Source organism: Saccharomyces cerevisiae, chromosome XI, assembly GCF_000146045.2.
Source record: "Saccharomyces cerevisiae S288C chromosome XI, complete sequence".
Lineage (NCBI taxonomy): Eukaryota > Fungi > Ascomycota > Saccharomycetes > Saccharomycetales > Saccharomycetaceae > Saccharomyces > Saccharomyces cerevisiae.
In genome coordinates, this window is record NC_001143.9 from 549,435 (window position 1) to 562,373 (window position 12,939).

At 37.2% G+C, this 12,939-nt stretch overlaps 8 protein-coding genes and 1 non-coding gene across 9 annotated transcripts; 7 read left to right on the forward strand and 2 right to left on the reverse strand.

Annotated features, from left to right (window-relative positions):
• Positions 1-13: 13 nt before the first annotated feature.
• TRM2 (tRNA (uracil(54)-C(5))-methyltransferase) lies at positions 14-1,933 on the forward strand (the record flags this gene model as incomplete). Its single annotated transcript, NM_001179846.1, has 1 exon — positions 14-1,933. The coding sequence occupies one exon, from the start codon at positions 14-16 to the stop codon at positions 1,931-1,933; it is 1,920 nt and encodes a 639-aa protein (NP_012982.2).
• Positions 1,934-2,222: 289 nt separating this feature from the next.
• Positions 2,223-2,808, forward strand: RPS21A (40S ribosomal protein eS21 RPS21A; the record flags this gene model as incomplete). The annotated part of the gene is made up of 2 exons (NM_001179847.3): positions 2,223-2,246; positions 2,569-2,808. 2 exons carry the CDS (start codon positions 2,223-2,225, stop codon positions 2,806-2,808), a joined length of 264 nt encoding a protein of 87 aa, NP_012983.3.
• A 527-nt stretch (positions 2,809-3,335) lies between these two features.
• GLG1 (glycogenin glucosyltransferase GLG1) lies at positions 3,336-5,186 on the forward strand (the record flags this gene model as incomplete). The annotated part of the gene is made up of 1 exon (NM_001179848.1): positions 3,336-5,186. The coding sequence occupies one exon, from the start codon at positions 3,336-3,338 to the stop codon at positions 5,184-5,186; it is 1,851 nt and encodes a 616-aa protein (NP_012984.2).
• A 366-nt stretch (positions 5,187-5,552) lies between these two features.
• TIF1 (translation initiation factor eIF4A) lies at positions 5,553-6,740 on the forward strand (the record flags this gene model as incomplete). The annotated part of the gene is made up of 1 exon (NM_001179849.3): positions 5,553-6,740. The coding sequence occupies one exon, from the start codon at positions 5,553-5,555 to the stop codon at positions 6,738-6,740; it is 1,188 nt and encodes a 395-aa protein (NP_012985.3).
• Positions 6,741-7,083: 343 nt separating this feature from the next.
• UTP30 (Utp30p) lies at positions 7,084-7,908 on the forward strand (the record flags this gene model as incomplete). The annotated part of the gene is made up of 1 exon (NM_001179850.1): positions 7,084-7,908. The coding sequence occupies one exon, from the start codon at positions 7,084-7,086 to the stop codon at positions 7,906-7,908; it is 825 nt and encodes a 274-aa protein (NP_012986.1).
• Positions 7,909-8,242: 334 nt separating this feature from the next.
• On the forward strand, positions 8,243-9,520 carry KTR2 (mannosyltransferase KTR2; the record flags this gene model as incomplete). The annotated part of the gene is made up of 1 exon (NM_001179851.3): positions 8,243-9,520. The coding sequence occupies one exon, from the start codon at positions 8,243-8,245 to the stop codon at positions 9,518-9,520; it is 1,278 nt and encodes a 425-aa protein (NP_012987.3).
• Positions 9,521-9,581: 61 nt separating this feature from the next.
• Positions 9,582-9,932, reverse strand: SNR42. The gene has a single exon (NR_132203.1). It is a non-coding gene; the product is annotated as an SNR42 (small nucleolar RNA).
• Positions 9,933-10,231: 299 nt separating this feature from the next.
• TFA2 (transcription factor TFIIE subunit TFA2) lies at positions 10,232-11,218 on the forward strand (the record flags this gene model as incomplete). The annotated part of the gene is made up of 1 exon (NM_001179852.1): positions 10,232-11,218. The coding sequence occupies one exon, from the start codon at positions 10,232-10,234 to the stop codon at positions 11,216-11,218; it is 987 nt and encodes a 328-aa protein (NP_012988.1).
• Positions 11,219-11,354: 136 nt separating this feature from the next.
• LAS1 (rRNA-processing protein LAS1) lies at positions 11,355-12,863 on the reverse strand (the record flags this gene model as incomplete). The annotated part of the gene is made up of 1 exon (NM_001179853.3): positions 11,355-12,863. One exon carries the CDS (start codon positions 12,861-12,863, stop codon positions 11,355-11,357), a length of 1,509 nt encoding a protein of 502 aa, NP_012989.3.
• Between the last annotated feature and the right edge of the window lie 76 nt (positions 12,864-12,939).

The following is a 12,939-nucleotide window of genomic DNA, read 5'->3' on the forward strand; positions in this document are numbered from 1 at the left end:
GGACAAAGTCATTATGTACGAACAGTTTGAATTTTCTTTTTTTTTCTTCGAAAATTCAGACAATAAGGTTAAATATAAAGCTCATCTCATCTCATCGATAAAACGCTGGAGTATTATCACATGCATGCGTTGCTTTTGGACCGTACAGAAGTCTATATTTAAAGCTAGGTTTTTCGCTTGCAGAAACTTTGTCAAGAAGCATAATTATAAACTAATCAGCACCATGACTGGAAGTACTGAAATGGTACCACCAACAATGAAACATACCGTTGACAACAAAAGGCTTTCGTCTCCTTTGACAGATTCTGGTAACCGCCGGACTAAGAAGCCAAAGTTGAGAAAGTACAAGGCCAAAAAGGTTGAAACAACTTCTCCGATGGGTGTCCTAGAATTTGAAGTGAACGATTTGTTAAAATCTCAAAATTTGTCCAGGGAGCAGGTTCTGAACGATGTTACTTCAATTCTAAATGATAAGTCCTCAACAGATGGACCTATCGTCTTACAATATCACCGAGAGGTAAAAAATGTCAAGGTCTTAGAAATTACTTCCAATGGCAACGGGTTGGCTTTGATCGATAATCCTGTTGAAACAGAAAAGAAGCAAGTTGTTATCATACCGTTTGGCCTGCCCGGTGATGTAGTTAATATCAAAGTCTTTAAGACCCACCCTTACTATGTCGAGAGTGATTTATTAGACGTAGTGGAAAAATCTCCAATGAGAAGAGATGATTTAATTAGGGATAAATATTTCGGGAAATCTTCAGGAAGTCAATTAGAGTTCTTAACTTACGATGACCAACTAGAATTGAAAAGAAAAACAATTATGAATGCCTACAAGTTCTTCGCACCAAGGTTAGTTGCTGAAAAACTTTTACCCCCATTTGACACCACCGTAGCTTCCCCTTTACAATTTGGCTACAGGACCAAAATTACGCCTCATTTCGATATGCCAAAAAGAAAACAAAAGGAACTATCAGTAAGGCCTCCTTTAGGATTTGGTCAAAAGGGTAGACCTCAATGGAGAAAAGATACTTTGGATATCGGCGGACATGGTTCGATATTAGATATCGATGAATGTGTGCTTGCAACTGAAGTTCTCAACAAAGGATTGACTAATGAAAGAAGAAAGTTTGAGCAAGAGTTTAAAAACTACAAAAAAGGCGCGACTATTTTACTGAGAGAGAATACCACTATTTTAGACCCTTCCAAACCAACTTTAGAACAGTTAACCGAAGAAGCCTCTAGGGATGAAAATGGTGATATAAGTTATGTCGAAGTCGAAGACAAAAAGAACAATGTCAGGCTGGCTAAAACTTGCGTTACCAATCCTAGACAAATTGTCACTGAATATGTTGATGGATATACTTTTAATTTTAGTGCGGGTGAGTTTTTTCAAAATAATAACTCTATCCTGCCAATAGTGACCAAGTATGTCCGTGATAACTTGCAAGCTCCCGCTAAAGGTGATGATAATAAAACAAAGTTTCTAGTAGATGCTTATTGTGGATCAGGTCTTTTCAGTATATGCAGCTCCAAGGGCGTAGATAAAGTGATTGGTGTAGAAATTTCCGCTGACAGTGTCTCTTTTGCAGAAAAAAATGCAAAGGCAAATGGTGTTGAAAACTGTAGATTCATCGTTGGAAAGGCTGAGAAACTCTTTGAGTCTATTGATACTCCAAGTGAAAACACTTCCGTTATCTTGGATCCACCACGCAAGGGCTGTGACGAATTATTCCTAAAGCAATTAGCCGCATATAATCCAGCCAAGATTATTTACATATCGTGTAATGTCCATTCCCAGGCACGTGATGTCGAGTACTTCCTCAAAGAAACAGAAAACGGTTCCGCCCACCAGATTGAAAGCATAAGAGGATTTGATTTCTTTCCACAAACGCACCACGTTGAGAGTGTGTGTATAATGAAGAGAATCTAATTGCACATATAAAATATCTATCACTATGTATATCTTTCTAGAGTAAATGTCTTCCTGTACTTTTAAATCCGTACATTTTGAAAATTGAAAATGTATCTCAGATTCATTTTTCAATTCGAAATGAACGAAAATTACACTAAAAAGGTAACGTGTAGAGTGATATTATGCACAACGATTTTTTGAAAATTTCATATACGTTATTCTAATGTTTAGTAGAGAGTTTAGCGGAAGATATAAGGTGATCAGGCGTAAATTAACCACATACAAACCATAGAAACATCATACCAAAATGGAAAACGATAAGGGCCAATTAGTATGTTCGAGAAATCTATAAGATTTTTTATATTTTAACGGATGAATGGAAAGTGCATGGCTGTTTAAATAAATGTAAGAAAGATATCATAATGCAAACAAAACGTAGGCATCCGCAATGTATGGAAAACATACTTATGGTTACCGATAATAAGCAACTCCGAAGGTGCCATAGACCAGCTCTGAATGCAGCCTACAAAAGTTGAGCAATTTCTGACAAAATTCTTCGATTACTTTCTTCACATGTATTAAATCATCACTCACCACCACCAACAATGTGTTTTTTAAACTAGCATAACTAACAAAGATTTGTTTTACATCAGGTCGAACTTTACGTTCCAAGAAAATGTTCTGCTACCAACAGAATCATCAAGGCTGATGACCACGCATCTGTTCAAATCAACGTCGCTAAGGTTGATGAAGAAGGACGTGCTATCCCAGGTGAGTACGTTACCTACGCTTTGTCCGGTTACGTTAGATCCAGAGGTGAATCTGATGATTCTTTGAACCGTTTGGCTCAAAACGATGGTTTGTTAAAGAACGTCTGGTCTTACTCACGTTAAGAGAAAAGAAAAAGAGGATTCGATTTAAGCTTCATATCGTTCAGACTAATAGGTAACTGACGATTTTTCTCTTCATTACCAACTTTTCACCATATGTTCTAATTCGTCGGATTTTCGATGAAGCGTTTTAGGTACTCTATAGGTATTTAGGTTATAATAATATATTGTATTTTTAGACAACCGGAACCTGTTTAATTTGAAGAGTCATTGTATTCTTGGCTATTCTGTTTAAAGTTTTGCAGTGTGGAGTCCCTGAGAAACCCCCGAGCAAAAAAAAGACCCCAAAACCCCGTAAATATTACTACTCTACTTGTGTGTTATACATTTTCAGGAGTCAAAACGTACTAACAACCTTAAGCTTGCTTAAAGAGGTGCTATATATGTCGATAAGAAGCAGAGTATAAGGGTGCCTGAAAATGTTTGTTGCTTGTAAGCTATGCCTTTACTCTTGACTTACTTCAATATTGTTGGCAATTCGTGGTGGAGACTTAGTAGGGATTCTATTTTCGCGTACTAGTGTGATGGGAATGTATAAGAAGCTGGCTATTGCCACATTGCTCTATTCCGCAGATTATTTACCAGGTGTGTTTGCCCTTGGTCACCAAGTGAATAAATTGTTAGAGGAAGCAGGCAAAAAAGGCGACATTGAAACATGCCTTATTGTGACGACCTCTCTATTTAATGGCACTTTAAGCGAGCTAGCCAAGAATATTTTACAATCAATATACACCAAAATTGTGTTGGTAGAGCCTTTAAATTGCCAAGAAGAAAGCATACAGAAGAATAGTGAGAATTTAGCTCTTTTGGAAAGACCTGAATTATCCTTTGCCTTAATCAAAGCAAGACTATGGGAATTAACTCAGTTCGAACAAGTTCTTTACTTGGATTCCGACACTTTACCTCTGAATAAAGAATTTTTAAAGTTGTTTGACATTATGTCTAAACAAACCACGTCACAAGTGGGTGCTATTGCTGATATCGGCTGGCCTGATATGTTCAATAGCGGTGTCATGATGCTAATACCGGATGCTGATACTGCATCCGTTTTACAAAATTATATTTTTGAAAACACTTCAATTGATGGTTCTGACCAGGGCATTTTAAACCAGTTCTTCAATCAAAATTGTTGCACTGATGAGCTAGTTAAAGACAGTTTCTCTCGAGAATGGGTACAGTTATCATTTACGTATAACGTAACTATTCCTAATTTAGGCTACCAATCTTCACCTGCTATGAATTACTTTAAACCTAGCATTAAGTTGATTCATTTCATTGGGAAACACAAGCCATGGTCATTGTGGTCCCAAAAGAATTTCATTAAAAACGAGTATCATGATCAATGGAATGAGGTATACGAGGAATTTAAGGAAGAACATCAATTAAATAACGAAGTTTCGAAGCCAAAGATTAGTGATTCCGATAAAACTGAGACTCCTGAAACGATAACCCCAGTGGATGCCCCTCCATCGAACGAACCCACTACGAATCAAGAGATCGACACAATTAGTACAGTGGAAGAAAACGTGGACAACCAGAACGCCGAGCCTGTTCCTAACTCGGATCATAGCCCTGCTCCTAACCCTGTCCCATTGGATTTTACCAAGTGGTTAACAACCTTTATTAACAAAGATCACTTGACTAATCAGCCAGTAAATGAAAGCAGAGAATATTCGAAAGAGAATGATAACAATATAATCAATAGCAGTTCAAACCGCGACCAAGAAAGTCCTCCAAATAGTACTCAGGAACTAAACAGCTCTTATAGCGTTGTGAGTACTCAAGCTGATAGCGATGAGCACCAAAATGCAGAAGAGGAGGATAGTACGACAGATAACGCTTCAAATTCTGGAGAAGAAAGCCACCTCGATGATATAAGCACGGCCGCTTCTTCCAATAACAATGTAAGTAATCAACCAGATGGCAAAAATTTTAGCAATTCTAAAGAAAATAATATCAGTGTCGAATCTAGCCCTTCAAATCCAGAACAGAAAAGGTCAACTGACAATATACAAAAACCAAGTGTTTCTACTAATGACTTACCAGACGACGTAGAACCACATACCTCTGTTGATGACAATATACAGTACTTAGAAAAAGACAAGGAAGGTTATGAAGAATTTCTTCCGGACGTGTACGAGTCAAATGCAATCGATAACGAAGAAGAATTTTTTGATGACGATGCAAGAGATGCTACCGAAGGAGAAACGAAGACGAGTGCAGTTGCAGATAAACAGGAGGATATGAAACTTACAGCAGAGGAAACCAACCAACCGCAACAAGAAATGCCCAACTTCAAATTTGACTGGGAGGACTCTGATTATCTATCCAAAGTAGAGAGGTGTTTCCCTGATGATATTTTTGAGTATGCAGTAGAGTAAACTTCCACGCACATATTAGGAAAATTAAAAGACATATCTATGTAAAGACCTTTTCGACTATACAAAAATGCATAACTATTCTATATACATTCAAACTCGAAATTTACTTTAAAGGTTTATCAGCAACAACATCCGATGCTTGCTGTTTATCTTTTCTCACCTCACAACGTTTATAGTGACTGAAAAATTTTTGCATTCTCACCTCGTCTATTGAATGATGTGCTAAGAACTTGAGCTAACATCACAGAACAAAGGTATGAATATACGCAGCCCTGACATTTGTAGATTTTTTATTTGGTCTCTAGTCTTTTCTTTTCTTATTTTATAACAAATTCGTTAAACGGCCTCCTTCTAATTATATACAAGATGTCTGAAGGTATTACTGATATTGAAGAATCCCAAATTCAAACCAACTATGACAAGGTTGTCTACAAGTTCGATGATATGGAATTGGACGAAAACTTGTTAAGAGGTGTTTTCGGTTACGGTTTCGAAGAACCATCTGCCATTCAACAACGTGCCATCATGCCTATTATTGAAGGTCACGATGTCTTGGCTCAAGCTCAATCTGGTACTGGTAAGACCGGTACCTTTTCCATTGCTGCTTTGCAAAGAATTGACACCTCTGTCAAGGCTCCTCAAGCTTTGATGTTGGCTCCAACTAGAGAATTGGCTTTGCAAATCCAAAAGGTTGTCATGGCTTTGGCTTTCCACATGGACATCAAGGTCCACGCTTGTATCGGTGGTACTTCCTTTGTTGAAGACGCTGAAGGTTTGAGAGATGCTCAAATCGTCGTTGGTACTCCAGGTCGTGTTTTTGACAACATCCAAAGACGTAGATTCAGAACTGACAAGATCAAGATGTTCATCTTAGATGAAGCTGATGAAATGTTGTCTTCTGGTTTCAAGGAACAAATCTACCAAATTTTCACCTTACTTCCACCAACCACTCAAGTTGTTCTATTGTCCGCCACCATGCCAAATGACGTCTTGGAAGTTACCACCAAATTTATGAGAAACCCAGTTAGAATTTTGGTTAAGAAGGATGAATTGACTTTGGAAGGTATCAAACAATTCTACGTTAATGTTGAAGAAGAAGAATACAAATACGAGTGTTTGACCGATTTATACGACTCTATCTCCGTTACTCAAGCTGTCATCTTCTGTAACACCAGAAGAAAGGTCGAAGAATTGACCACTAAGTTAAGAAACGACAAATTTACCGTTTCTGCCATCTACTCTGATTTACCACAACAAGAAAGAGACACCATCATGAAGGAATTCAGAAGTGGTTCTTCCAGAATTTTGATCTCCACTGATTTGTTGGCTAGAGGTATCGATGTCCAACAAGTTTCTTTGGTTATTAACTACGACTTACCAGCTAACAAAGAAAACTATATTCACAGAATCGGTAGAGGTGGTCGTTTCGGTAGAAAGGGTGTTGCCATCAACTTTGTTACTAACGAAGACGTTGGCGCTATGAGAGAACTAGAAAAGTTCTACTCCACTCAAATTGAAGAATTGCCATCCGACATCGCTACTTTGTTGAACTAAGGGAGACAAAAACTTCTTAAAAAAGTATCTTGTGAGGCTATCTTGATAACGTAACATATATTTCTAAAAAGTTATATATGCTTTTTGTATTTAATTTGTTTTTCTTTTTACATTCCTATTATTCTTCAAAGTCCAAAAGACTCTCGGCACGAAGGTTGAAATACCCTATACTAATTGTTTGCTTTGTCTTTTTGTATATATCCGAACGTATCTATCTGAAATTTTTCAAATTTATAAAAAATAATATATATAAAAGGAAAAAAAAAAAAATCGATGCCCTACTAATAGAGATTGGAGCTGAAAAGAAAAAGTGTACATCAAACGCTATATCTCGAGGTTTGGGATGGTTGAGTCAAATGATATTATAAAAAGTGGGCTGGCAGAGAAAGCACTAAAGGCTCTAATTTTACAATGTGAAGAGAACCCATCTTTAAAAAATGATAAGGACATACACATAATCATCAACACGGGCAAAAAAATGGGCATAAACAGGGACAACATCCCCCGTATTATTCCATTAACAAAGTACAAGCTATTTAAACCAAGGGACCTAAACATATTACTCATTACCAAGGATCCCTCTGCCTTGTATAGAGAAACTTTGACGAAAGACGAGCATACGTCGGAATTATTCAAGGAAATTATAAGTGTCAAGAACTTGAGACGTAGATTCAAAGGGAGTAAACTGACCCAACTTTATAAAGATTTTGACTTGGTCGTTGCCGATTACAGAGTTCACCACTTACTTCCGGAGGTTCTTGGTAGCAGATTTTATCACGGTAGTAAAAAATTGCCATACATGATCCGCATGTCGAAAGAAGTAAAATTGAAGCGTCAACAAATGGTCGAAAAATGTGACCCCATTTACGTGAGAGCACAATTGAGAAGTATATGTAAGAATACCTCATACATTCCCAATAATGACAACTGCTTAAGCGTCAGGGTCGGTTATATTCAAAAACACTCCATACCAGAAATTTTGCAAAACATCCAAGATACAATAAACTTTCTCACTGATAAAAGTAAGAGACCGCAAGGCGGCGTCATTAAAGGAGGAATAATATCTATATTTGTCAAGACCAGTAACAGTACTAGTTTGCCTATATATCAGTTTTCAGAGGCTAGAGAAAATCAGAAAAATGAAGATCTGAGTGATATTAAATTGTAAAATTAAAGCATCATCTTTTAAATACGGTATTTAAACACTCCCAATGAAAAAGCGTGATTTTGTCTAACTAATTATAGCATTAATAAAGTGTTTTAAACTTTAATTCCTTTCAAGAATTTGCAAGATTATAGAAATTTAGTAAGCGAAAAAAAAAAAGAAAAAAAAAAGAACAGACACCCTATAAAAATAGAATAAACATAATAAGCCACCATTTGCCTGTCTGATGATATTCTTGATTCTTTATATCTCTTCAGGTATGTGACACCTATACATGCAACGCTTTTTTTGCGTTTTTTCTATACAATAGTTGTTTATTTAAAAGCGTAGGAGCTTCATGCAAATCTGCAAGGTATTTCTTACACAGGTTAAAAAACTACTTTTTGTTAGTCTTCTATTTTGCTTGATAGCTCAAACATGTTGGCTTGCACTTGTACCATATCAGAGACAGCTGAGCCTAGATTCGTATTTTTTTAGAAGATCTCGAGAAGTTTCATCGAGATATGATTTTACAAGGAGGCGACATATGAATCAGACGCTGAAGCTATCTAGCAACACTTATAATGATGAACCACTAAACAAGACCAAGGGAATAAAAAATCAAAGAGAAAATGCTACATTGTTAATGCTTGTGCGTAATTGGGAACTTTCGGGGGCACTCCGTTCCATGAGATCACTAGAAGACCGTTTCAATAAAAACTACCAGTATGACTGGACATTTCTTAATGATGTCCCATTTGATCAAGAGTTCATCGAAGCCACCACAGCCATGGCTAGTGGTAGAACGCAATACGCTTTAATCCCTGCGGAGGACTGGAACAGGCCATCTTGGATCAACGAAACTCTATTTGAAGAGGCTTTACAATTAATGGAGGAAAAAAATATCTTGTACGGTGGGTCAAAGTCATATAGAAATATGTGCCGATTTAATTCTGGATTTTTCTTTAGACAAAAGATATTAGATCCGTACGATTTTTATTTCAGAGTTGAGCCAGATGTAGAGTATTTTTGCGATTTTCCCTACGATCCATTCAAGGTGATGAGGCAGAACAATAAGAAATATGGCTTTGTGATAACTATGTATGAATACGAAGATACAATTCCGAGCCTATGGGAAGCTGTAGAAGAATATCTCGAAGAAACAGAGTCAGCAGATATTGACATGGAAAGCAACGCTTTCGGGTTCGTATCAAATTTCGACTTCATCGGTAAATCTTTTGGTGTCATCGATAGTAACAGCGGCTATAATTTATGTCATTTTTGGACAAATTTTGAAATTGGCGATTTGAACTTTTTCAGAAGTGAGAAATACATTAGATTTTTCGAGTACTTGGATTCAAAGGGCGGTTTTTACTATGAAAGGTGGGGAGATGCACCAGTTCATTCGATTGCTGCCTCACTTCTTTTGAAAAAAGACGAAATCATCCATTTTGATGAATTAGGCTATAAGCATATGCCTTTTGGCACGTGTCCATCTGCATACTACCTGAGACTTCAACAAAGATGTCTTTGTGATAGCAATCACCCAGACAATATTGATCTCAATGTCATCAGCTGCCTGAGAAGATGGTGGAAGGACGGCAGCGGTAAATACTTCCTCAAACACGATTCATAGCGAGAAAAGCGTGTATCCGCATACTATAAATACGTATATATAACAAAGTAACCATCAAGAAAGATGTTCCATACCTCAGGTCATCACCATTTCATGGGTCGCTTAACCGAAAATATCAGAAGCAACCTCTAACGGCGATGGTTTTAAAGATGGATTACCTCAGCACCAACAGTTACACTATTCGGAACCGAAGATTTATCTACGATACTCATTATCCTTTCTCTATCTCACCCTGAAATAATTTATTAAAAATAAACTATGCCAAAGAAGAGAAAAGAGAAAAATTTAAAAAAAACGAGAGCCATTGCAACAGTTTTGGAAGTAAGAATAGGTTGAAAATTAGTCAAAAAGACAAATCCGGCTCCTATAAACCATCAAACAATAGGCTCCCTAAAGCATCACAAATTGTTATGCTTTCTTTTAAGAGAAATGTTTTTTAAAGCATCAAAGGTCCAGGGCAAGAAAAATTCTTTCTGGTAGCAAATGCTATAGTTCACGGCTTTTATAGTCAAAATGTTATATGCGAGAAGAAAAAGAAAAGCGCGAGCTTACTTCGGGTAAGAAGTTCACTTACGAATCAGGGCAAAAGAGCTAATAAGAAGTGAACTAGTTACATAACCGTGTGCTCTGTAGAACACGAGAAAGCTGTTACACAGAACTGTTTTATACCAAGTAGTTCGTTCGATTTGGAAAAGAGAGTAGTCTTTTGCGATGAGTAAAAACAGGGACCCTCTACTGGCTAATTTGAACGCTTTCAAAAGCAAAGTGAAGTCTGCCCCGGTGATCGCACCCGCTAAAGTTGGACAGAAGAAGACCAATGACACAGTGATTACTATAGATGGAAACACTAGGAAGAGGACGGCCTCCGAACGTGCGCAAGAAAACACTTTGAACTCTGCGAAAAATCCTGTGTTAGTGGATATCAAGAAAGAAGCTGGGAGCAATAGCTCTAATGCTATTTCATTAGATGACGACGATGACGACGAAGATTTTGGTAGCTCTCCTTCAAAAAAAGTAAGGCCTGGCTCTATTGCTGCAGCCGCTTTACAAGCAAATCAAACAGATATTTCCAAGAGTCACGATTCTTCAAAGTTGCTTTGGGCGACTGAATACATTCAAAAGAAAGGTAAGCCCGTTTTGGTGAATGAGTTATTGGACTACTTGTCAATGAAAAAAGATGACAAGGTTATTGAGCTTTTAAAAAAATTAGATAGAATAGAGTTTGACCCCAAGAAGGGGACTTTCAAATACCTTTCCACCTACGATGTCCATTCCCCTTCGGAACTGCTGAAGTTGTTACGTTCACAAGTAACATTCAAAGGTATTTCCTGCAAAGACTTGAAAGACGGTTGGCCACAATGCGATGAAACGATTAACCAACTGGAGGAAGACAGCAAAATTTTGGTGTTAAGAACTAAAAAGGATAAAACTCCAAGATACGTTTGGTATAACAGCGGTGGTAACTTGAAATGTATTGACGAGGAGTTTGTTAAAATGTGGGAAAATGTGCAATTACCGCAATTTGCAGAATTGCCAAGAAAGCTGCAAGATTTAGGTCTAAAGCCTGCTAGTGTCGATCCTGCTACTATCAAAAGACAAACAAAGAGAGTTGAAGTTAAAAAGAAGAGACAAAGAAAGGGTAAGATTACTAACACTCATATGACCGGTATCTTGAAAGATTATTCCCATAGAGTATGAGGTTGTTTTGATTAAATCATTTTCGTTTGCATATTAGGTTAAAGAGACTGTGATTATATATACATGCACGTTAGGGTGCAGCATACAACTCAGCTTTATAGTCTACAACGTATTTATAACGAGCATTGGAAACAGGTTACAGGACACCAAAGGGTTTGGGTTTCCAATTTTGAACCCTTGACCAATTTTTTACTGGTGTAGCTCTGTTCTCCTCTTGTTTATTTTTTTTACCTACTGTTCCGAAACTGCTCATTCTCTGTTTCAAAGACGCCAAATCGCCTAGTATATCATTGGTATCAGCCTTTAATGCCGGACTCACTTCCTTCTTCAATGGAACGGAATCTTTTTCCGCAGGAATAAAATCATACAGCTTTATTTCACCTTCATTAAACCTTAATGATAAATTGTCTATGTTTTCCTTCAGTTTTGCCTCGATTTCCACTGTGCTATCAATTTGTTTTCTCCGTTTTTTGTTTCTCCATGAGTTACCAGTAATTTTTTCAGTCTCTAGTTTGGCCAGCATAGATTGGCAAAAATACAATATCAAGTATGACGCATTTTCATCAATAAGTTTCTCCCAATTTTGCCATTTATTTTTAAAATTTTTATTGTTAAGGTTATTTATAATAACATCTAACAGCCTTTTTTGTAGTTCTTTCCAGGCATTGAATTTCCTTTTTAAAATTGTCGTTATATTACTATCATCTTGTTGGGTTCTGTAATTCCTAGCTACCCACTCAATGACCTTCCAATCAAAATTGTTCAAATTAAGCATTAAAACTTTGAGTAAAAGTGGGTCATAATTGTTAAAAAATTTCTCAAGAACCACATTGTGATAAATGGATAATTTCCAAAGTTCTTGCCATTGACGCAAATTTTCCCTGATCATAGTTTCTGATGAACTTGCGTGTGAACTTTTCCTCTTTTCGGCATCATAGTTCACCAAATTATCCCCAGAAAAGTTACTACTTGTAATTAAACTATCGTTTGCATTCTCCCACACCCATTTGTATTCCAGAAACTCGTTTCTAAGTCGCTTCCATTTATCAAGTGTTTTAGTTAATGACTCCATATATTTCTCCAGTTTATCATTTCTTCTGTATCCGTAACCGGTATCATCATCATCGTCATCATCATCCCTGTCATCTTCTAATTCCTCATCGTTCCAGTAGTGATCATATAGCCAAGATAACGCTTCATTGGCGGCCCAACGAAGCATTTCTAATCCAGGTAAATCTCTCTCATGTGTACCCCAGTGTCTCAAATCAACAAACCAGGACGGCAGTCCAATTTTAGCAGCTAATGTGTGTAAGGGAATAGCGAACTGAGATTGTTGCGTTGGATCCAATAAGCCATTGACAAACCGAATCAAAGCCATTACATACGATAACCGGATAGGAATAGAATCCTGATGTACTCCTAAACACGCTTCCTTTTCGTCTAGCAATACCGCACATGTTATTTGTGCTGTAGAGTCCACCACGTGAGGTAAATATTGGGAACCCTTTAGTCGGTAGCTCTGTACTCTTTGCACTGCACGCTGTCGCTTATCTTCAATGGTTCCTTTGCTTTTCGGGTAAAACCAAAGTTTCAGCTCCTCTAGTTCAGCAAAATCCCTCCATGGAACGATTCGTGGTGGTATCATTAGATTGCCCTTTTTTCATTGCTTTCTAGAAATGACTTTTGTTTAAGCTAATTTAGGCATTCTTAGGTATTTTTTT